We start from the raw sequence: 24,362 nt of genomic DNA, 5'->3' as shown, positions 1-24,362 counted from the left end.
GTGACTGAAGCCACTAGTTATCATTGATGACTTTCTTTTCAGGTGACACTTACGGTATATTGCTACCGAAACGGTCTTTGATTAAAAACATTGCAGTGTTATTCTGAGAGGTCATTTTCCCACTGAAACCGTTTACTCGCCCTGTCTCAATAAAATATCTTTAGACTCTTAACAACGGGACTGTTTATTGGTTTGCTGTTACATGAATTTTTCTTTCTGAGATTCTTAGATTGTGAGAGTTGTGTACATAGAAGGCCAGTGATATCACAGTGCCTGCCTTTTCCTGTCTTACCTTCCTCAGAGCAGTCTTTCATTAGTTTAATGGTAGACCTACCTTTAAAGCTAGTCTCATTTTCATTTTTCTAGCCAAACCTGACTTCAGCAACTTTCTGCAATTGCTAACTGGGTCATTTTAGCTTCATGCCAACAAGAGTATACCTACATGTTAACCAGAAGGTTAGAAATTGCTATTTATTACTCAAGGGAGGCCCATGGTTTGACACATTGTCTATTATAGTGTTTATTGTTAGGTTTGTGATACTTTGGATGAGGTTTAAAAAAATAGAATAAGATAATGGTTTGGTTTGGTAAGTTCACAGTTAACTTTACAGATGGATTTTCCTATCTTATTATTAAGCCAAGAAGTTTCGGAAGATGTAAACAAATATCAAAGATACTGCTCTCAAATTATGTAGTCTCTTTATAACTGTTTTAAACATTTGGATTAGTGATATTTTTCCCGAATTACACTTGTCGTGTTACTTAGAATGGTCAGTGTTCCACTTTTTAGAACATTTGCTTTTATGTTTTTATGGACATGAGCTGAGTAGGTAATAAAGTCATTTGTTGACACCCTGGCCCATACATCCAGTATTATGGGCCCACGCCTTTTAAACTGTAATAGTTAAGCAACTCCCTCCAACCTGTAGAAGGAGCCAAAACCAAATATGTCAAGGTACGTTTGAATTTTGCCAAATAAGTGATAGTGGCCCCTCCTGCACTCTGTATAGCTAAGATAATCAAGGGTTGCCTGCGTTTATAGACACTAATAAGACCTCTTTTCATGGTTTGGAAAAGAAATCCAGACTGATGGCTGTTTAGTAACACATATTTTTATTGGAAGGCAAGATCCTTGAAGTCTCTGTTCTGGTTTTTGTGGCTCAGTCAACTTTGGAAAGCCTGTTATGTGTCCTCTTCAGGCTCTCTGAGAGCAATATGATCTGAAGGTTGTGCTTATTGTCTGAGAGGTCATTTTCCCACAGAAACAGTTTTTTTCTCTCTCTCCCTCCCTCCCTCTCTCAATAAAATATTTTCAGACTCTTGCAAATGGGACTGTTTATTGGTTTGCTGTTACATGGTTCTGTAATTTCCAGAAGAAATATCTGGCTTACAAGTTCTTTACAGTTAGAAAAACTAAACATATCAAGTGTTCAGTTTGGTGTAGAGCAGAGGTCAGCACATTTTTTCTGTAAAGGATCAGAGTAAATTTAACCTGCAGGCCATACGGTGTGTACACACTAGTCATTTCTGCCATTGTATGGCGAAAGCAGCCATACACATTACATAAATAAAAGGGTGTGGCTGTGTTCCAGAATCTTATTTATGGGCACAAATGTGAATTTCGTATGATACTTACATGTCACAAAATGTTCTTTTGATTTTTTTTCTTTCCAGCCATAAAAACACATGTAAAAACCATTCTTAAATATGGGCTGTACAGAGATAGGTGACTGGCTGGATTTGACCTGCAGGCCAACCCCTGGTTTAGAGCACAAAAATTAATACCCTGCTATCAATATTCTGTTTCTCAAAAGTTTTATTTGCTTTTCCAAAAAAAAAAAAAAGGTGTCAGAATTGTGGAATTATTTCTTGAACATCAAGTTATGGCCACTGAATATAGAACCAGGTCAGAGCCAGCACTGTACAGATGCTGTGGCGCGCTTCGCTTTGCAGGTAATCAAAGGTTTAGGTGCCTAGGCTGCTACGTTACCTCTGTGGTTGCCTCTCCCAGACAGTCCCGTGTTTCTTTCTGTGGTTATGCCTTCCATGTTTTTCTTCTTTCCCTCCAGGGACCTTCTATTTTTCTGTTGCAGTCTGCTACTCTCTGCTTCCCTTTTTTTTTTTTTTCCTTTTTGATGTTCTGGCTCCATCATGTCAGCTCTTACTTCCTATCCGGTGCCCTGCTCATCCATTGAATTCCTCTCTTTTTTTGACCTTTGGGGACGATGACACATGCCCTGAGAGACTCCTCCGCCATTTTACTTTCTGCCTTTATTCTTTCATACTTTTATAGTTGGAATTGACCTTTGGGTTTGAAGAAAAGGTAGAAGAAATAATTCCTAGATCCAGACCCTGTTTTTTTTTTTTGGCTGCACCACAAGGCTTGCAGGATCTTAGTTCCCCAACCAGGGATTGAACCCGGGCTCTTGGCAGAGTACTAACCACTGGACTGCCGGGAATTCCCTGGACCCTGTTTGTTAAGTTTGACTTTGTAACCAAACTGAAACAAAGGAGGGAGTAGCATGGATAAATTGGGAAGCATACTCTCAAAAGTGTCATTAGATTTTTTTTTTTTTTGTCTGTACGCGGGCCTCTCACTGTTGTGGCCTCTTCCGTTGCGGAGTACAGGCTCCGGACGCGCAGGCTCAGCGGCCACGGCTCACGGGCCCAGCCGCTCCGCGGCATGTGGGATCTTCCCGGACCGGGGCACGAGCCCGCGTCCCCTGCATCGGCAGGCGGACTCCCAACCACTGCGCCACCAGGGAAGCCCCTGTCATTAGATTTTTAAAGGAGAAAGATATCCGAGTTTACTTAAAGGGGACTTCATCTTCATTTCTACTGCTTATTGATAGCATGTCTTTTAGCAGTAAAGATTGAAAATCTTTTAAACACCATTACTTTTCTAGACCGGAAATTAAGCTAGAACTAGCTTAACGGAGCGCATGCCATACGTGGGCTTAATTGCTTAAAGTTGTAATTGCTGAATGTAGCCTTATATACTACCCAATACAGAATTCCTTTTTTTTTTTTTAAATATTTATTTATTTGGTTGTGCCGGGTCTTAGTTGTGGCACGGTGCACCGGATCTTTTTAGTTGCCACATGCAGGATCTAGTTCCCCGACCAGGGATCTAACCCGGGCCCCCTGCATTGGGAGCGCAGAGTCTTACCACTGGACCACCGGAGAAGTCCCCAGAATTCCTTTCTTAACTCTGTGCAGGATAAGTTGGTGAGAATGGTTCTCATTGAATAATTTGACTGAGTCTTTGTAGATTAAAAAAAAAGAAAAAAAGCCCTTTTCCCCTGAGCCAGTCCTTCCTAGGCTGTCCAGCCTTTCTTAGTGATAAGCCTCCTTGAGTCCCTGCCTCCCAGCTATTTGATAAAATTTAGGCTGAGGAGGCCTACTTGGGAAGGCAGAAGCTGTTACAAGCTGTTACAACATCCCCATTAGATAATGCAGTCATTTTCTAAAAATCTCTTAAGGCAGAAAGGGGTGCACTAGTGCCATCATCAGCCGAGTTCGTGATTGACCTACAGAAAGAAAGCCAGCCACCAAATGATAAGTGTATATAGTTAGTTGTGAGATTAGATAATGTTTCCCTGTCTCAGTATTACATTCCCTGCAGGTTTGTGGAGAGTGTGAGGGATGTATGTGAAAACTTTCAGTTCTTTGGTTAACATGTATTAAGTACTCTGTGACACACAGCAGATGGTCAATAAACATATTTTTTAAATGAATATAACTCATTAATGTATTCGTTATGCTTGTTTCATGATTCTAAGTATCTTGAAACAAGCATAATAGATTCTATACTTGGGAGTTTATGATTCTGTTGAGGGGAAAGGGCTTTGTGGAGTTTCCACAGTTTACAACAAAGATATAAATAGTAATCTAAGAGGGAGAAGGAAGGTGAATCCTTAGTCTTTTATTTTGCTACATCTGATTTTTCACCTCTTCCTAGAAAAACCCAGATATTTCCAGACCCTGGCCAGTTCTTTTTTACTTGCATGTCAAATTGGACTTCTGCTTAGCTGCTGTTTCCCTTTATGCTCTGCATTGCATTATTTGTATGGAATAAAACCACTTCAGATTCCTTGTCCTTTTCAGCAGTGTTTGAGGCTCTGTGACTACTTTCGTTGCAGTTTGTTAGGCGAAGCAGAGTTTAAGGAAATAGCTGACGCCTAGAGGAGAGATATTTTTACCTGGAAATCTCCTTATTTTTCTTCCTGTCATATTTGCCTTCAATTTCTGCATTCTTCCCCTTCCTACCAAACGTCTTGCCCTTTCTTCCATTTTTCCATTTCTTTGCCTCCTTTGGTGACTGGGTGTCCGTCAGGTTCTTGGGAAATGAGGGTGGGGTAAGGAATTGTGGCGGCACATCTTCATCAGGGTACTCAAACACAGTTGTTTCTTTAGAATCAAGAGATAACAACATTGTCCTTTGGGCCACATGTCCACCTGCCTACTCTCCCCTTCAAGTCTCTCTCTCTTTTTTTTTTTTTTTTAAAGAAGGCACTCCGATATATTTTCTTTTTCTTATTTTGGCCGCAACGTGCGGCACGCAGGATCCCAGTTCCCCAACCAGGGATCTCACCCTCGCCCCCTGCATTGGAAGGGTGGAGTCTTAACCACTGGACCACCAGGAAGTGCCCCACCTTTAAGTCTTTTTAAAACTAATTTCCCTAGGTTTATCCTTACTTGTCCTAAGCAAATCGTAAGTTGAGCCTCAAGACTGCTCCATTTTTTTTATTGCCAATGTCCATCTTTCCCCAAAGTGCATTCTTTGTCTTGATTGGAATAAGGCAGTTGTGTATTTCTAGGGCAGGAAGTAGGGTTTGTTAAAATCATAATAGGGCAGCATTGAACCAGGTAATTAAATATGTTTTACTCCTATATTTGGATATATTTTATTATCTGAATGGGAATGAAAGCAGCAGAATAAGTTCGTTCTTTGGATAAGGCAGTCTTCCTCTTAGTTTTGGTAAACCTGTTCAGTTGAAAACGTGGGGGTAAGCAGCTCTGAAACTTTGAAATAAAGCAGAGAAGGTAAATACTTAGTAAATGATCAAATTACAGGGTGGGGAAACCTTAGAACAATGAATGCATTAGTGTAAGGATGGGAGTGAAGGAACAGCTGTTTGTAGGAGGTGGAAGCAGCGGGTTGGGGAGTTCTCTGCTGAAGTGATATTGACCCTTACTGTTGTGATGGCCCCTGAAGCTCTGAGTGTTGCTTCATGTTTTAGGTTTTTGTTTCCTTCTTTTGTCCATCTGACAACTAGGGAGAAATGATCCTGATGGGCAGGGAGGTTCTTGCACATCATAGGTGCTCCATAAATATTTGTTTCTTGGTGAAGGAGATATTCCAAGATAAGGAACTGATCTTTTTTTTTGTAATTTTTAACAATTTTTATTTATTTATTTATTTATTATTTCTATTTGGCTGGTTGTGTCTTCGTTCTGTGTGAGGGCTTTCTCCAGTTGCGGCAAGTGGGGCCACTCTTCATCGCGGTGCGCGGGCCTCTCAATATTGTGGACACTCTTGTTGCATAGCACAGGCTCCAGACAACGCAGGCTCAGTAGTTGTGGCTCACGGGCTCAGTTGCTCCGTGGCATGTGGGATCTTCCCAGACCAGGGCTCGAACCCAATGTCCCCTGCATCGGCAGGCAGATTCTCAACCACTTGCGCCACCAGGAAGCCCCAGGAACTGATCTTTGATAAACACCCGTTTATCCTTGATAAATCTCCAAATAGCAAAGTGTTTGCAGTGCCAGACTCTTAAGTGTTGTTTGAGGTGATTCATCACTGGCGATGGCACCTTCCACATGTTGAGCTTGTCTTTTTGGCTCCTGTGTTGATTCGGCAAGTGGATAGAGTCCTGACTCTGTTTACGTTTCCCTTCCTAGGCTGATAGTTCTTGCTGGAGAATTAACTTACTGAGGAAACTATTTAGCCACATTGCTCTCCTCTTTCCATTTAATAAGACATTTTAGTGTTTTCTTTGCCTTCTTGTTCCGTGGGTTGCAATTAGCATCTGACTTGATAAAGAGAATGACATAAATGTATCCAGCTTTTAGATGTAGTTGGGCTCCAGATTTTCACTGAAGAGGCCATTTTCTCAGGTAAAGATAAGGGATGTGGTTAGTAATCACTTTGTTGTGATCTAGCTGTATGCTGTGGGTGTGGGGAGGGGGATGGAGGACTCTGGTACCTAAAGAATTTTGGATTTTATCACCCATCAGATAATTTCTTCCCTCGAGTTGTTGATTCTTTTTAAGTTACTGCATTATGGACTGGCCTTGTTTGGTCTTCAGAATGTGTTACTATAGTCTGTATTCCCACTAACAGTATTTTGAGTGACCTGCTTTACCCCTCCTTTGACCAGCTCATGGCAATTATTAGCTTTGTCTTTGCCAGTCAGTAATACAGGAGAAGATGGTATCCTGTTGTGTTTTGTACTTGTATTTCTTAATTCTAAGTGAGTTTGAAAGTGTTTCCTGTTCATTAGCCCTTGCCACTTACTAAGCCTGGTACCTTGAACAAGGTACTTAGTTTTAACTCTCTAAGCTTCACTTTCTCAACTTGGATATAGGGATGATAACAGTGCCTACCAAGTAGGATTGCTACAAGGATTAAGTCAGGTAATGCCTGTAAAGGGGTAGGGTATCTGGCATATAGTAAGCACTAAGTAAATGTTGGCTGAATTATTTTCTTTGCAGTGAATCAGAAATCCTGCACCACGAGAAGCAGTATGAGCCATTCTACTCATCTTTTGTTGCACTTTCCACACACTATATCACAACAGTTTGTAGCCTCAGTAAGTATTCTATTCTTGTCATTCCCTTTTAAGGGCTCATGAATAGGGAAGTTGTGTGTCCTCTTGTTACGGTGTCTGAACAAGTTGTTAATGAAGTCTGTATTTTAGTTGTAACCTGTTCATTCAAGAGCGGAGACAACTGTCGGTATGATAAGGCTCTGGAAGTTCCTTTACCGAGGCCAGCTACAAGGGATTTAAAAACTATTTGGTTTGGACATCTATTTCATAACCATTAAGTTAACCTTCCTTGCCTTTTTAATCAAAAGCATTTTATTGATTTTACACATGTAGTTATTAGTGTGCTAATTTTGGGGGGCAGGGTGGGTGGGATTGGGGGGGTTAGGTGGATACTGACCTGGGGGTTAGCAGCACTAACCAAGGCTCTATTCCTTATTTGATTTTGGTGAGAAGTTAAATTCTCCTGTTGTGTTCTCTGGTGTGTGACTGGATTTCAACTTCAGTTCCCCATCTTTAAACTTTTCTACCCCAAAATCGTGACCAAAGCCTTACTTTCCACTACTTCTTGAAATTTTGCATTGCTTCACTTGTTTTTCCATCCTAACTCATATAGTTTCTGAAGAATTTGAATAATTTTTTTTTTTTTTTTTTTTTTTTTTTTTTTTTTTTTTATGCGTTACGCGGGCCTCTCACTGCTGTGGCCCCCTCCCGTTGCGGAGGACAGGGCTCCGGACGCGCAGGCCCAAGCGGCGCATGGCTCACGGGCCCAGCCGCTCCGCGGCATGTGGGATCCTCCAGACCGGGCACGAACCCGTGTCCCCTGCATCGGCAGGCAGACTCTCAACCCACCTAGCGCCACAGGGGAAGCCCCGAATTTGAATATTTTACTTAAATAGTTTGCTAAGCAAGCAAAGTGAAAGGAAGTTACAGGGTTGCTGAGTAATCTTTCGGTGTCTAGTGCTGTTTATTACAGCATTGGCTACCACTGTAAAGAATCACTTTAGATTGGAGAAACTTTGAGTAGGAAGCCCGTTGCAAAAAGGAAAGGAGAGGTAGTGTAGTCTACTGGGTAAGAGCATGAACTTTAGAGCCAGACTTCCTGGATTTAACTCAGCTGCATGACTTTGGTCAAGTATTTAAACCTGTCTATGGTTTAATTTCCTATCTGTTAAAAAAAAAAAAAAAGAAGGGAGGGAGGGTAACAATATTATTCTACCCCACAGAATTTGGTTTAGGATTAAGTGGGTTAATATATTTGAAGTGCTTGGTACTTACTGTGATGTATTTCTATTATAATTATCTTAATTTCTAGTAAACTGTAAGATAAATTGATTAGAAGCAGTTGATGCTTCTCAATGCCAAAATGCCCTTTGTTTGCCTGTAGGGTTGTTGGTTCTGAATAATTATTCTCGTAGAACGATATTGGAATGTTGGACATACGGAGCTCAATACTTATTTGGTTTATTGACTGTGAGGCTGAAGTGAGTTATAGCAGTCTGAAGTTAAGTAAAATTTATTCCTTTCTCAGTTCCCCGGAACCAACTTCAGTCCTGTGGCAGCAGCCTGTAAAGTCCTGATTGAGTTTTTCTCTCCTGCGTCTGGAGAATCCAGATGAGGGCTTGTGCTGTGTCCCAGGTAAGAGTGATGGGCCCATTTCTGGCCCTTATTTTGTGGTAGGCTTGTGACTGACAAGTGGAATGATGGAGAAAGGATGGCATAGAGCAGGGGTTGGTAAACTTTTTCTGTAATAGGCCACATAGCAGATAATTTGCCAACCATCCAGTCCCCGTTTGCAGCTGATCTCTGCCTTTTAAACTCTGGCTTTGTAGTGTGAAAGCAGCCACAGACAATACGTAAATGGATGAGCATAGCTGTGGTCCAGTCAACTTTATTTACAGAAAATAGGCAGTGGGCTGAGCTGGGGCTGTGGTTTACCACCCCCTGGTGTAGAGGGCTGCAGAGGCTTTTTCAAGGATTGCAACGATATGCCTGTGGGGGCCAGCAAGTGACATAAAGTGAGTCAAGTATGCTAGTTGAGAAGGGTGCAGACCCAGCTATAAAGGGGCAATCACTGTTGGCTCCAGCTGACTGTTGCCCTACAGGAATGCAGCAGAGTTGCTCTGTCTTGTAAATTATTGAGAGAGACAGGAAATCGGGATTGTATGTTAAATCTTCCATGTTTTAAAAAGTTGGCCATAACTTCAAATTAAAACAACAACAACAACAACACTGAGAACAGTAAGACAAACCTGCAAGCACATATGGTCCTGAGGACCATCAGGTTGTGATCCTCTGCTTTACTGTTTTTCCTAATGTGCAGTTCTTGGTATGAACCTAAATTTGGCCCTTTGCCAGACTAAAAGTCCCTAAAGAAATAGACTCTTCTAAAAGGCATATTTGAAATTTTTTTTTTTCCCAGAAACACTTGATTCTCCTCATCAAGGGCCTGTGCACTGGCTGTAGCCGATTAGACAGAACTGAAATTATCACATTTACAGCAATGATGAAATCGGCCAAGCTGCCACAAACAGTGAAGACACTGTCAGATGGTGAGTGTTCCTTCACCAGACTTGGTTTCTTGGCCAGTCCTCTGGCCAGCTATTTCCTCTTTTGCCTTCTAGTGGCACTCCCCTCATCCCTCTCTTGCTTTTATATTTTGTAGTGGAAGATCAGAAAGAGCTGGCTGCACCAGTAAGCCCAGAGCTGAAGCAGAAGGAGGTCCAGATGAATTTTTTGAACCAGCTGACGTCAGTTTTTAACCCTAGAACTGTAGCATCATCACCCGTAGGTCCACAGACTCCGGTGAGTTACTTCAGCCAAATGGCCTCATCCTGTGGGGTTTGTTAAGATGATAATACTAGGAAAAATAGCTAACAAATGTATTTTACATTTGTGATATAAAATGATGTACCTGCCTTTGGTACAAAGCTGAAGAATACAAACCAAAAATAAGTAACACCCCAATTCCTTCTGTTCACAGTTATTACTATTTTGAGGGCCATTTTCCCAACATTTCTCAATGCAAGTAGACAAAGAGCATGTACTCCTTTCTGTAAAAGGCATCACTCTATACTACTTACAGAATATATATATTTTAAAGCTATATATTTTCCCCCTCCTCTTGGAAAAATGACTTGTATTTTCCCCAGCGTTAGAGAGGACTTTCCGCCTCATTAACTGGGGGGTCTGAAGAGTATCTGCGGAGCAGCTGTTTAGTTTGGATGGTTGGTTCTATTCTGAACTTGAGAACAGCAGTCAACAGATGATAGTATCTTGATGGGCCTTTCACATCCTTTGATCCTCTTCAGGCGGAAGGAGAAAATGATGAGCAGTCATCTACAGATCAAGCCTCTGCTATCAAAACCAAGAATGTGTTCATAGCTCAGAATGTGGCTAGTCTTCAGGAGCTTGGTGAGACTCTTAATTATCATCAGAAAGGTGGTTTCTCTGCTTTCAGAAATTCCTTAAGTGGAAGAAAATCAAGCAGCAGAGGCCTGTTTGTAAGGTTGAGCTTTTTCATTAATTCAGGTGGCTCAGAGAAGCTACTGCGTGTGTGTTTAAACCTGCCCTATTTCCTACGCTACATCAATCGGTTTCAAGATGCAGTGTTGGCCAATTCCTTCTTCATCATGCCTGCAACAGTAGCAGATGCCACTGCTGTTCGTAATGGGTAAGGTGCCCCAGGGTGCATATGCTTTGCGTTTTAATGCTGCTCTCAAGAGAGAAACTGTTTAGTTTTTATGACATGCTGACTTTCTTTAACTATCAGATTATAGAAGCAAGTGACTCAAAGAGACATTTTGTTAATCTTCTCTTATATTCCAGTTTTCATTCACTGGTGATTGATGTAACCATGGCATTGGATACCCTTTCTCTACCTGTGTTGGAACCTCTCAATCCTTCTCGTCTGCAAGATGTGACAGTCCTCAGTCTAAGTTGTTTGTATGCAGGTGAGAAGTTGTTATATCTGATCTCATTTTCTCAGCCAAGGACAGTTACACTTTCTGGAAACCATGAGATCCTTCTGAGTACTCTCTCCCCCTTTACTTAGACCCTTCCCCCAAGGATCATCTAAATATCTCATCTAGATGAAATGAGGTCTCAATAGGAATCTTGTAAATTTGCTTATTGTTCAACTGCTGCCATTGTGTTATGTGGATATTTGGTTTCATAGTGTGTGTACGTGTTAAGTGTCTGCTGTTTGAAAGCAAAATTCCAAGTGCTTTTGGGATATTGAGATGAGCAGTATGTAATCCCTGCCCTCAAGGAGCCTATACTCGAGCAATGGAAGATAGATAGGACCACAGAGTGTAATATAAAACAGGAGATGATAAAGGTGATAAGAGAAGTATAGAATATTATGGGCACACAGAGAAGGGAGAATTGAGTCTTGCTATGGGAGCAGATTTGAGGAAGGATTCATAGAACAGGTGGTATCTGATTATATTGATAAATGCAACAACTGTTATTTTTCATGCTGCGGCAAAATCCCCTCCCTTCCTGTTGATTATGCTGCCTTGGAAGTGGGGCCTGATAACTGGTGTTTACTCTCTTTTAAGTTATTGTTACAGTGGCTTTTTAACCCAAATCACTGATCCTTGGTTTTAAATACCATAGTCCTGGTATATCTTGGGAGACATAACAATTTTCGACGTTTACTGGGTTCTGTGAGTGAGGATATGAACAGTCTTAGAAACCTGACCTTGGGAGCACCAAGAAATTGCTGAGGTTAATCATCTCCCTACATTCTTTGAATGGCTTTATTATAAACATCTGTGTGTAAACAGGAATATAAAGATAAACGTACTTTCAATTGGGGAAGGCAGTATTCACAAAGGAGTTCTGTTGATGTATCTTGCAGGGCAGGTTGGATTTCAGTTTGGCTATCCCTAGGCAGAGGCAAAAGCAGGACCAAGAGTATCCTGGAATTTGGGGGAACATTGTGTGTGTGTGTGTGTGTGTGTGTGTGTGTGTGTGTGTGTGTGATTAGTGGGTGTTGGACAGCTGGAAAGAAAGTACAGCCCAATCACAGAGGGCTTAGAAATGCAGTCTAAGTCATTTGGACCATATCCTGTAGACAGTAGAGACCATTAAAGATTTTGAAGTGTGCTATGATCTGAGCTATACTTTAGGAGCACATTGAAACAGTAGTACCAGCTGGAAGATCTGCTAGGAGGAATTTGTGGTCATTTGGGCAAGACAGGTGAAGGGCCTGAGCGAGAGCAGCAGCAGTGGGAATGGAAAGCTAAGGCAGCGTGTGAGCAGGTGCTCTCTCCAAGCCCATTTCCAGTGTTTATTCCTAGTTCTCTATCTTTGATTTTTGCATTTTTAAATTTGCGGTTTATTAATTTCAATTTTCAGGGAATTTCTTGAATATCACATGGATCTCAGTGTACTTAGTTGATCAGGATTAAAGAGTCCTTAAAAATTCTTAGTTGTGGGCTTCCCTGGTGGCGCAGTGGTTGAGAGTCTGCCTGCCGATGCAGGGGACGCGGGTTCATGCCCCGGTCCAGGAAGATCCCACATGCCGCGGAGCGGCTGAGCCTGCATGTCCGGAGCCTGTGCTCCGCAACGGGAGAGGCCACAACAGTGAGAGGCCCGCGTAACGCAAAAAAAAAAAAATTCCTAGTTGTTAAGGGACTTCCCTGGCGGTCCAGCGGTTAGGACTCTGCACTCTCACTGCTGAGGGCGCCTGTTCAATCCCTGGTCGGGGATCCCGCCTAAAAATTCTTAGTTGTTTAAAGAGCCCAGATGTGGTTTGTTTTTGAAAGTTGGTCACTTGGAATTTGATTTAAAGAAAGGAATTGGGCCTTGATGTCTTTGAGAAATACTAAGTGTGGGATTGTTTTTTTTCCATCATCTTAAAAATTTAAAAAATATTTTAAAATTTCATTTTTAAAGCAGTTTTAAGTTTGCAGAAAAATTGAGCAGTTTGTACAGAGTTCCCATATACTCTCTCTCCGTTATATACAGTTTCCCTTCTTGTTAACAATTGCATTAATAGGATACATTTGTTGTAATTGATGAACTAATATTGATACATTATTATTAACTGAAGTCCATAGTTTACTATGTTAGGGTTCCTTTTTTGTGTTGTACAGTTCTCTGGGTTTTGACAAATGCATAATGTCATGTAACCATCATCGTTGTGTCATAAGAATATTTTCACTGCCCTCCAAATTCCCTGTGTTCCAACTAGTGGTCCTTCTCCCCTACCCTTAACGCCAGTCCCTAGAATCCACTGATCTTTTACTGTCTCCACAGTTATCTTTTCCAGAATGTCATAGTTAGAATCAACTATGTAGTATGTAGCCTTTTCAGACAGGCTTCTTTTGCTTGCAGGGGGCGGGGGGTTTCAGGACCCCCCCTGGATACGAAAATCCACAGATGCTCGAAGTCCCTTGTATAAAATGGTGTAGTACAGTCAGCCTCAGCATCTGCAGATTCGGCATCCACCGATTCCACTAGCTGCATCTCCAGATGCGGAACTGGGGATGTGGAGGGCCAGCTGCATGCATTTAAGGGTCCTCTATGTCTTTTTGTGGCTTGGAAGCTCATCTCTTTATTGATGAGTAATATTCCTTGTATCGATATACCACAGCTTGTTCATTGATTCACCTATCAAAGGACATCTTGATTGCTTCCATTTGTTGGCAGTTATGACTAAAGCTACAATAAATATTTGTGTACAGGTTTTTGTGTGGATGGAAGTTTTCAGCTCATTTGGGTAAATACCTAGGAGTGCGATTGTTGGATTGTATGGTAACACTGTGTTTAGTCTTGCCCTTACGGAATTTACTTTCAGTAATCAAATCATGGAATTGCTTGTAGGTGGGCTGTGTTTTTGTGTGTCACTTTCTTGGCATGTGTGTATCTCTTTTTCAGGTGTGAGCGTGGCAACTTGCATGGCCATCCTTCACGTGGGTAGTGCCCAGCAAGTGCGGACAGGGTCCACGAGCTCCAAAGAAGACGACTATGAGAGTGACGCAGCTACAATTGTCCAAAAATGTGTAAGCTACGCCTCTGGGGACACGGAACCTTGATTATTCAAATGAGGGAATATGGCCAGTTCCGCTTTCTTTCTTTTTAGAGGGAAGGATGTGGAGTGCTCTCCATACCCCTTCCCCTTGGGTAGTAGGTCTAAGAGGTAGGCCTTTAGCTTGTTTATTTGGCAGATTGGTTGGCTCTGCAGGAAACACTGCAACTTTGTGGTGGCAGTGGACTTTGTGAAAGATGAGTCATTCAATCAGCAATTATATATAAGGGCTTACTGTACTGTGTCAGTGTACTTGCAGTGGAGGCATATGATAGACACAAGACAGTTTCAGATAGTGATAAGTGGATTGGATGAACAAATGTGATAGAAAGTGATCTGATGTGGTGCTGGGTGTGTTGCTTTAGATTGGGTGGAGGGGTCGCCTCTGAGAAGGTGACGTCAGCTGAATGAAAAGATGGAGTCAACATCTTATGAAGGTCAAGGAAAGTATGATGGAATTCTGTCATTGGAAGTGGCTTGAGGATATTGGTGTCTTCAAGCTAAATTGCTTTGGGTAGGATTTAGCATTTGTAATGAACTGTGTCACCTTGCTCAGATTTTTGTGTATGTTTGATATTGGACAGCTTGAAATCTATGACATGATTGGACAAGCAATCAGCAGTTCCCGCCGGGCTGGTGGTGAGGTAAGAAGTCTCTGCTATATTCCTATCTTATATCTAGTCTGTAAGGTATGTAGCCTGTAAGATCTCTGTTCATATATATTTTTTGTGCCTTTTTCAATAGCACTATCAGAACTTCCAATTGCTGGGTGCCTGGTGTTTGTTAAACAGCCTTTTCCTCATATTGAACCTCAGTCCTACTGCCTTGGCTGACAAGGGGAAAGAGAAAGATCCGCTGGCTGCTCTCCGGGTCAGAGACATCCTTTCTCGTACAAAGGAGGGAGTGGGCTCTCCAAAGCTGGGGCCTGGAAAAGGGTATGTGTCCCCTTGACTGCTGCTCAGGTTTTGTTTTCCTGCCATTTTATATTGATGGGGAGCTAGTGTTAACTCCTCTCATCTCCACAGCAATAGAAAAATTTGCCTCCATCCAATTGAATGTAACTACCAAGAGGATGATCATAGTTTACTATCTCTATATCATAGCTGTATGATTTTGGGTAAATCATTCATTCTCTCCAATCTTGTCTCCTTCTCTATAAGAGGGAGAAAACATCTGTGTAATACGTATTTTAGGACTTCTGTGAGGTTCAAATCAGAAAAAAAATGCTTCTATTTTGTAAAATGGGCTTGTTTGACTCGGGGTTGGTTACTCACTTGTGTGTTTAACCTGTAAAGTGAGGATTCTGTCAGGTCCTCCTGGCTTGCTTCCTGAAACATTTACTACTGTTTTGATGAAGTCTGGACAGAAACCCTTGCTTGCCAGGAAAGAAGTTAGAGATGTGACTTCTGTGTTGTTCAAGGTTTTATTTTCTAAGGCTAGGCATTTTTTCTTTTTTTTTTTTTTTTTTGTGGTACGCGGGCCTCCCACTGTTGCGGCCTCTCCCGTTGCGGAGCACAGGCTCCGGACGCGCAGGCTCAGCGGCCATTGGCTCACGGGCCTAGCCGCTCTGCGGCATGTGGAATTTTCCTGGCCCAGGGCACAAACCTGTGTCCCCTGCATCGGCAGGCGGACTCTCAACCACTGCGCCACCAGGGAAGCCCTAAGCCTAGGCATTTCTGGATTTTATTTATTTTTTTCAGTCCCTACCATATACCACTAGGCTCTATCCAGCCATTGAGGATAGAGCACTAATCAAAGCAATCTCCTTGCCTTTATAGAGTTTATTTTCTAACTGGAGCAACAGTGAACAAACATACTAGTAAGTTCATAATAGATTATCATATATGAGTGTTGTGAAGAAAAATAAGCCAGAACAAGGAGTTAGGGAGTGTCAGGGGCTAGTATTTTAGTTAGCACGGTCAGGAAAGGGCTCTGAGAACAAGGTGTAGAAGTGAAGTGACAGATGAGCCATGCAAATATTTGGGGTAGAATTGTTCAGGTTTTGAGGTGGAAGTATGACTGGCATTTTTAAGGCTCAGCAAGGTCAGTATGTCTAGAATAGAGAAGTCGAGGGAGAGTGGTAGAAAATTCTCTCAGAGAGGTAGCCAGGGCCAGATCACCTAGGGCAAAGTGTAATCTGTAGGTGTTAGAGGGTTTGTGATGGGGGGAGTGACGTGATATGAATTATTAGTGACCGGAGAACCCAGCTGTCCTATGGAGAATACACTGCGGGATCGTAAGACGAGGAGAGAGAACAGTTACGAGACTCAAGCCTTACTCCACACAAGCGATGAGGGGACTCGGAGTGGGTGGTAGTAAAGGCAGGGAGAAAAGGTCATATTGGGATGTTTTGAAGGTACAACTGACAGGATTTGCTGGTGGCTTGGAGGTTGAGTGTGAAAAATACGACATCAGAATTTTGTGGCATGTGTACCTGGGTTGTGTAATTTACTGAGATAGGGCACACCAGTTTATGAGTAGATTGGATGGCAGGAAGTCGAAGAACTGAACTTAATCTGGGCCATGCTGCTTTTGAGAGGAGGACTGGCAGATCTTTCTGTGAGATGTTGAGTAAGCACTTGTGTATGTGAGTCTGGAGTTCAAGGAGGAAGTCGCATTCTGGACCTCATTCAGCAAATTATTCACTACTTTCTCTACTTCAGGCTCTGTGTTAGTTCTGGAATGCTCTGATGAATAAAAAAAAAATAGACACATTCCAAAGAGACAAGAAGCTATTCATGCAAATACATGTCAGATTGTATCTAGAGAGTATTATAATAGGGGCTTTTGACCTGGTTAGAGAAATCAAGGCAGGCTTCCCTGAGGAAGTGTTACTGAGCTGAAATCTGAAATAGACATTAGGATGGTAGGAAGTAGACACTAAGCAAAATAGGGAGGTAATCATGTTCCAGGGAGAACAGTAGTTTGTGATTTTTGAGCATCTGCATGCTTGGTATTGTAAAGGGAAATGGGAGAATGCCAAAAGGTATATCCTTAGAAGTAGCAGAAACATTTGAAAAATGGCTGTAGTGTCTTGAGACTTAAAAGAATGCAAATACGTTGTGTAGGTTGCAAACGATAAGAAAGGAAAAAAATTGCCCGAAATTCTGCCACCCAAATTGGTAAACTTTCTTCCAGACATTTTTCTGTGCTCATATGTTAAACGTACATGTTTATGAAAATAGGATCACTGTTACAAAATATCGTAGACGTGTTTGCAGTCTACGATACGATTATAGATACGATTATAGATACGATTATAGATTCTATGTTTATAATGACTGATGGTATTCTACCGTATAAATACACCATAGTTAACTCATTAACTTATTGAACACTTATTTAGTGTGCTCCAAATTTCTTGTTTTGATAAACTGTGCTTTGATAAACCTTCTAAAACATAAATCTTTGTGAACTTGTTCAGTTATCCCCTTGGGGTACATTTCTAGAAGTGTAATTCTTAGGACAAAGGATATACTTACTTAAAAATTTGAAATGTTTTGCTAAACTGCTCTGATACACATTCCTAGCTGTCGTGTGTGCAAATGCCTCTTCCCCAGGTCCTGTTTGACAGTGGGAGTCATTAATCTTCGTGTTTGCTAATCTGAGGAGAAAGATATTACTGTATTGCTCTTATTTGTATTTCGTTGGTTACTAGTGTGATTGTGATCATTTTCACACTGTCTATATCCTTTGCCCCAGTTTTCTCTTTGGTATTTGTCCTTATTGATTTACATGAGCTCATTGTATATTAGATATACTAACCCTTTGTTGTGTGGTCGTTTGGACAGAAAGAGAAAGTTTTACTCAGATTTAATGTAAACCTTTGCTTTTATTCTCTTTGGTTTGTGTCCAGATATTTTGTAAAAGTTGCTGATTTTTAACCTTTTCTTCTCAAAAGAATGACTTTTTAAAAATTCAACCAACATTTAAATATTAGTGTCTTCACATGACCCAATAGCTTTGAATTGATAGTCTAAATTCCAAAATTTCATGGATTTGGAAGAATTTCTTCCAGTCCTGAAGTTCTTCAACTGAAGCCTGTGGATCCTTAGGCAGTGTGTAGATGGGCTTCAGGGAGGTTGTGAGCTTCTGAAATTATATGCAAATTTTATGTGTTTTTGCAATTTTTTTTTTCCCCCTGGAGAAAGGTCCATAGATTCTGAAGTGGGTGTAGGACCTCAGAATGGCAAGATCTGTGGTTTCTGAAATTGTAATTTGTTGTGAGTTGTTAACGTTTGTGTTTCCTTTTTGCTTTGTGTAGGCATCAGGGATTTGGGGTGCTCTCAGTAATATTGGCAAACCATGCCGTCAAGCTGTTGACGTCTCTCTTTCAAGACCTGCAAGTGGAGGCTCTGCACAAGGTGAGGGCTTGTCTTCAGAACCAGCATATTGACTGTTGGCTCCCCTTCTGGCTAAGCTCGCTTGAGCCATCAGATCAGGTGGTCATTTCCTGCCAAGTCCTGACCTTAATTCTCTTTTCATGTCGTTACCTTCAGGGTTGGGAGGCAGATGGTCCCCCTGCTGTCCTGAGCGTTATGGCCCAGAGTACCTCCATACAGAGGATTCAACGGCTGATAGACTCTGTCCCACTGACAAACCTGCTGTTGACATTACTCTCAACTTCCTACAGAAAGGTGGGTGGGGTCATGCCATTGATAATTTGGAAGATCTTATATAACCTCCTCAAAATGAATGAGACTGACTGTGTGCCATGATCTTTATAAAGTCATAATTTGTGGTAATGGTTTTGAAGATGAGAAAAACTCTTAAATGGTTTCAAACATTTGAATTAGTTATTGATTATCAGCACTGTGGTCCATATGGCTACTTGGTGATTTGTGACAATGGGCATGCTGAAGCAAAAACATGGAGGACACGATGGAAACATTCTTTTTCAGTTCTTGTCCAAATCTCTGGTTTTGGAGTGCTTCTGTAGGATAAGGCTATGAGAGTCCTGGAGGTAGCTATTAGGAGAAATACTTCTTGGATTTAGAGAAAAGAAGACACGGAGAAAACTTTTCATGTGGCAAATGGGACGAGGTAGGATGGCTTCATTTTTGTGATCATCAATTACAGAAACCTCGCTATTTTCCTAGGCATGTGTCCTGCAGCGTCAGAGGAAGGGCTCTATGAGCAGCGATGCCAGCGCCTCTACTGACTCAAACACCTACTATGAGGATGATTTCAGCAGCACGGAGGAGGACAGCAGCCAAGGTAGACGCCCCTCTTTGCTGTCTCCCAGGGGATAAGCTATAGAGTGCAGCAGGAAGTGTCCCTAGGAGCTTCCTGTAGCTTCCTAGTCACTGTTTGCTTTCACCTGCCCGGCATGGGTCTTGACTGCATGTGCACTTAAAGGCGACATGTTATTCAAGAGAAAGCAGAGCTGTTGAAGATGAGTGATTAAAACTGCCGTTAGCAAAGCCCAGATTGCTTTTCGTTCCTTTCCCTCCGCAATCAGAATACATCTCAGTTGTTCATATTTCTTTTTGTGCTGACTCATTTTGGGAACTCTGCTCTGAGCTTTCCCAGTGAAGCTCAGAAGGAAGGCTGTATGTGAGGTGTTGCGTTTGGCTGACATCATAGATGTGTGGCTTGGGGAAACATAGAGAAAGAAATGCCAGACTGCTGTGGTGAACAACAGGGCAACACCATCATTCCCTCCTGCCTTGGTTTGGAGAGGGATTGAATAAGATAAATATCTCAGATTCTTTCTAACCAGGTTTGTGGGAGCAATGTACAGAATTGCCAAAGGTACGATTCTTATCTGGGGGCTTACAGTTGGTAGACAAGTAAAACTCTGCTACTGAGAATGTTTGGCTTGCCGGTGAAATAAAATGAGGTGGTTTCTCTTCATCCATTGGGTTCCTTTAAAAAAAATACTGGTTTTATTGAGGTATAATTTACATACAATAAAATACTCCCATTTTGCATATACATTTAGATGAGTTTTGACAAGTTTATGCAGCAGTGTAACTACCACCATGATCTACAAACCTTGTGTTCCTTTTGACTCAGGCACTTTTACAAAGCAGATGTACTAAAAATTTTTCAAAAATGTGTTATTTTTGTTACGTTTCTCTTTCCCTGTTAGATGATGACAGTGAGCCTATTCTGGGGCAGTGGTTTGAAGAGACCATCTCCCCCAGTAAAGAGAAAGTGGCACCTCCGCCTCCTCCCCCACCCCCTCCGCTGGAGAGCTCACCTCGAGTTAAAAGCCCCAGTAAGCAGGCCTCTGGTGAGAAGGGCAACATTTTGGCTAGTCGCAAAGATCCTGAGTTGGTAAGAGTGGATTTCTGAGGTTAAGGGGGAGGGAGAAATGGGGAGAGGGGGTGTGAAAAGCAGATCATTTGAACAAAAACATTTTGTAGGTCGGATAACTAATGTTTAAAGATATTTTTACTTAGGACGTAAATGTATTGATTATATTTGATTAAATAACTCTTATGCTCTTGGTGTTGTTTCTCTTATTGAGGGTTAGTAACATAGCCTTTGGAGTTAGATAGAATCTACCCCTTACTGGCTTTATGACTTTGGGCAAGAAACTGGATCTCTCCAAGCCTCAGTTTTGTCTCCTGTTGTATGGGAGTGATTGTACCTCTTCTAAGAGTGTTGTGAAGAATTAAAGAGCCCTTAGCCTAGGTCTGGTACATCGTGACTGCTAACTATTTGTTCAACCGGTATTTATTAATGATGTACTGTGTGTCAGCAGCCCCTCTTCTGAAGCTCTGTCAGTAAACAAGGCATATACAGTCTTTGCTTTCATACAGCTTAGTCTAGTCAAGGACGTGGATGGAAATTTCATTTTAATAGAGAAATAAAGAACTGGGAATTCCAAGCATGTATAATGACAATATAGGCTTCAGAATTGAATATATCAATAATATCTTAGAGCTGGACAAATACAGGACCTTAGAAGAATGAAATAAAAGAGTTAATCTCTTTGGAAATCCTGTCATGCAATATTACCTGAAGTCTATTGTGTTAAATTGGCATACCCTTTTCTGTAACTAGTAGAATCACATGGGAGAGACTATTATAACTTAGTCCCACTGTAGGTGATTTAAAGTCTGATTTTTTAATTCATTGTGTTTATTGCATGAGACCTATGGGCATATTTTATTTTCTGTTTGTATTCAGGATTTGTAGGAGCTCTGGGCTTATGAACCTGCAATGAGCTTTTTTGTGTTCTTTTTAGTTCTTAGGTCTGGCTTCCAACATTTTGAACTTCATCACCTCTTCCATGCTGAACTCTTGGAATAATTTTATCCGAAACTATCTGAGTGTATCTCTTTCAGAACACCATATGGCCACCCTGGCCAGTATCATTAAGGAGGTGGATAAAGATGGACTCAAGGGTCAGTAGACAGGATATGTGCCTGGTGGATTTTTTCCTCGTGGTGTTTGTTGGCAGCATGGTGCGATGCATCAGTTAGATGCTTGAATAATTGGTTTTCCCATTTGTCTTCAAGGTGCATCAGATGAAGAGTTTGCTGCCGCTCTCTATCACTTCAACCACTCTCTGGTAACTTCTGACCTTCAGTCACCTAACCTGCAGGTTTGTGTCCGCTACAACTGTTTAGGCCAAGAGCTCTCTACATCTGTATTCGGTAGGGTGCACTTGTTTCTATTGCTAAGGAAAAGTTTATCACAGGATCCCCTCCCTGCAAAGAGTGTTGAGAGACTATCCTAGTATGTTCCTCTGCCTTGATTAGGATCATTTCGAGGAAAAAAAAAAAAAAAAAGAATGGCCAACAAACGTAGGAGACGTTCAGCATCATTAGTGATCTAAGAAATGTAAATTAAAACACGTGTCTTAAAGGATCAACCAAATTACAGGAGATGGATGCTCTCATATACGCTCTTACTTGCAAACCCACCACCAAAATAAAGTCTAGGATCTTGATTGTGGTTGTCTAAACATTGTGGCTTTCTTTCCTCACTGAAGTAGTGGATATCTGGAATCCTAAATCTTAAATTCCTCATTTCATTAGTTTCATATATGTATTTGTTTTTGCATTTAAGGAATACTTTAAAATTGACTGTTTTTAACAATGACATCATGTTCTGTGTAATTTTTTTCACTTAGTATTGTTTAGTACTTTATTGCCAGAATTCATCTTTACTGTTGCATATTTTGTAGTTTTTGTTTTCACTGCTATATGATATTCCATCGTGTTTGTGACTACACCAATTTATTCATCTCCCTTCTGCTCCTGCTGATGGACATTTGGGTTGTGTCAGTCAGGTTTTATTGCTATTATCTTTCTTGTACGTGTCCTCTGTATGTACCCTGTTACAAGTGAGTCTCTTGGGAATATAAGTTGGAGTAGAATTGACAGGTTGTGGAGTATGTGACCTTAAGCACATAATGCCAAACTGCTCTCTGTAGTAGCTGCACCATGTTTTACTCTCACCAGTAGTGCGTCAGGGATACGTGGATTCATATTCTCTCCCAACATTTGGCGACGTCACAGTCTGATAATAACGTGGTCAAAGTTAGTGGTTCTCAATCTTTAGTGTATATAAGGATTCCTGGGGAATTTTTTAAAACTGCAGATTCCTAGATACTGTGACCACTCACCCTCCCGCCCCCCCCATCAACCCCAGCAGAATTTAATTTGGTAAATCTCCAATAATTTGCCCTAAGATTGTTTTGAAAATTTTTTTGTTACTCGTAAGATTATTTCAGTGGATTCTCAGAATCAAAACACAATTCAGGGGCTTGCACTTGCCGCCAAAGGGACAAAATCCAGGAACCTGTTTCAGGAGGTTAAAATTGATTCTCACAATCCCAAGCTATTTGAGAAATTCTTAAACATTTCTTTTGTTGTTTAAAAAGATAATTATGGGGCTTCCCTGGTGGCGCAGTGGTTGAGAGTCCGCCTGCCAATGCAGGGGACACGGGTTGGTGCCCCGGTCCGGGAAGATCCCAAATGCCGCGGAGCAGCTGGGCCCGTGAGCCATGGCCACTGGGCCTGCGCGTCTGGAGCCTGTGCTCCGCAACGGGAGAGGCCACAACAGTGAGAGGCCTGCGTACTGCTAAAGAAAAAAAAAAGATAATTATAAAATCTATTTATACTTACCTACTGTTACATGAAAAAATTTTTTTTGGCAGGAAAGTGAATATATAGAGTAGAAAAGTTGTTGACCTGTCTAAGGTGAAGAGAAGGAAATGCTTCAGTTAGTATATTGCCTGCAGTACCTTCTCAGACTATAGGGTCAGGGCGTCCTGCCAAAATTATCAGCTGCTTGCCCAGATTTGAGCAAGGAGGGAGCTTTCAAAGTTCATAGATTTGGCCTTTTCTTGTCTAAACTTGTCCAAATAATGGGGAAGAAATATTTTTCTCCAGAGAATAGGATTCTTAAGACTCCTGTAATGATATTGCTCTCTTTAGCATTTAAAAATAATTACAGACCTTGTGTGGACATGCAACCTGGCTGCCTATAGCTACTGACTCTGCAGAGGAAATCCTCAGATATCCTTTTTCAGTCCATTTCCAAACATGGAACTTTAAATTGTTCCCCCACATTTCATTGCTATGAAGGATAGTCAGTGTAATCTATCTGCTGTTGAGTTCCCCTACCTTGGATATTGTTTCTTTGGAGTAATGTGCAAAGCTGCCTTAGCCAAGGTGCCTGACTTAGGTTGCAAGACACAGACAGTGCAATAAAATATATTTGACAGTAAAATGTATTTTGTTACTATTATTACTTAATATTATATCTAACATTGTATATAACATTATAATAACTTAATAATACTATTACTGTGGTGATCCAGGTTCATAAATAAGTATTCATTGACACTTAACTATATGCCGGGTACTGTTATAGGGACTGAAGAAATAAAGATGACTTGAGTTAGCATGGGATCATGAGAAAGAGGGGAGATAGGGTGTGGATAAAGGACCTATTGTAGAGATCATGGGAAATTATTTGAATGAGGTGAAGGACAAGGAAAGGAAGGTATTCAAGATATTGCCTAAATTTAAAACCCTTGAAACCCAAATGAGACTAGAAGGATGCTGTCGTCTTTAATAGAAATAGGGAGGTCAAGAAGGAGAGTTGGTTTGGGGGTAGATGGAGTGATACTGAATACTCAGTGGTTCATTCTTCTAGGCTTAAGTCAACTCAGAGATTGTATTTACTCATGGGTCACATTTATTTATTTTTTCAGGTTTCTTTAAAAAAAATTTTTTTTAATTGAAGTTAGTTGACTTACAGTGTTGTGTTAATTACTGCTGTACAGCAGAGTGATTCAGTTATACACATATATACATTCTTTTTTTTATATTCTTTTCCATTATGGTTTATCGTAAGATATTGAATATAGTTCTCTGTACTATAGAGTAGGACCTTGTCGTTTACCCATTCTATATATAAAAGGTTACATCTGCTAACCCCAGCCTCCCACTTCATCCCTCCCCCAACCTCCTCCCCCTTGGCAGCCACCACTCTGCTCTCTGTGTCCGTGATTCTGTTTCTGTTTCATAGATAGGTTCATTTGTGTCATATTTTAGATTCCACATATAAGTGATATCATATGGTAT

At 41.2% G+C, this 24,362-nt stretch overlaps 1 protein-coding gene across 1 annotated transcript in view; it reads left to right on the top strand.

Moving 5' to 3' along the window:
* Positions 1-24,362, top strand: part of UBR4 (ubiquitin protein ligase E3 component n-recognin 4) — a 127,476-nt gene that overhangs the window by 687 nt on the left and 102,427 nt on the right. Inside the window, 19 exon segments of the mRNA XM_032608200.1 lie at positions 6,718-6,815; positions 8,302-8,324; positions 8,326-8,355; positions 8,357-8,389; positions 8,391-8,408; positions 9,193-9,322; positions 9,436-9,575; positions 10,082-10,184; positions 10,302-10,443; positions 10,599-10,723; positions 13,659-13,783; positions 14,394-14,453; positions 14,554-14,744; positions 18,074-18,173; positions 18,309-18,446; positions 18,909-19,026; positions 19,904-20,091; positions 21,008-21,167; positions 21,282-21,367. Of these exon segments, the coding sequence (XP_032464091.1) occupies positions 6,718-6,815; positions 8,302-8,324; positions 8,326-8,355; positions 8,357-8,389; positions 8,391-8,408; positions 9,193-9,322; positions 9,436-9,575; positions 10,082-10,184; positions 10,302-10,443; positions 10,599-10,723; positions 13,659-13,783; positions 14,394-14,453; positions 14,554-14,744; positions 18,074-18,173; positions 18,309-18,446; positions 18,909-19,026; positions 19,904-20,091; positions 21,008-21,167; positions 21,282-21,367 (2,008 nt within the window).

This window comes from Phocoena sinus, chromosome 1 (assembly GCF_008692025.1).
Source record: "Phocoena sinus isolate mPhoSin1 chromosome 1, mPhoSin1.pri, whole genome shotgun sequence".
NCBI lineage: Eukaryota > Metazoa > Chordata > Mammalia > Artiodactyla > Phocoenidae > Phocoena > Phocoena sinus.
The sequence above is the reverse complement of the archived record's forward strand: the minus strand, read 5'-3'. Positions and strand labels throughout refer to the sequence as shown.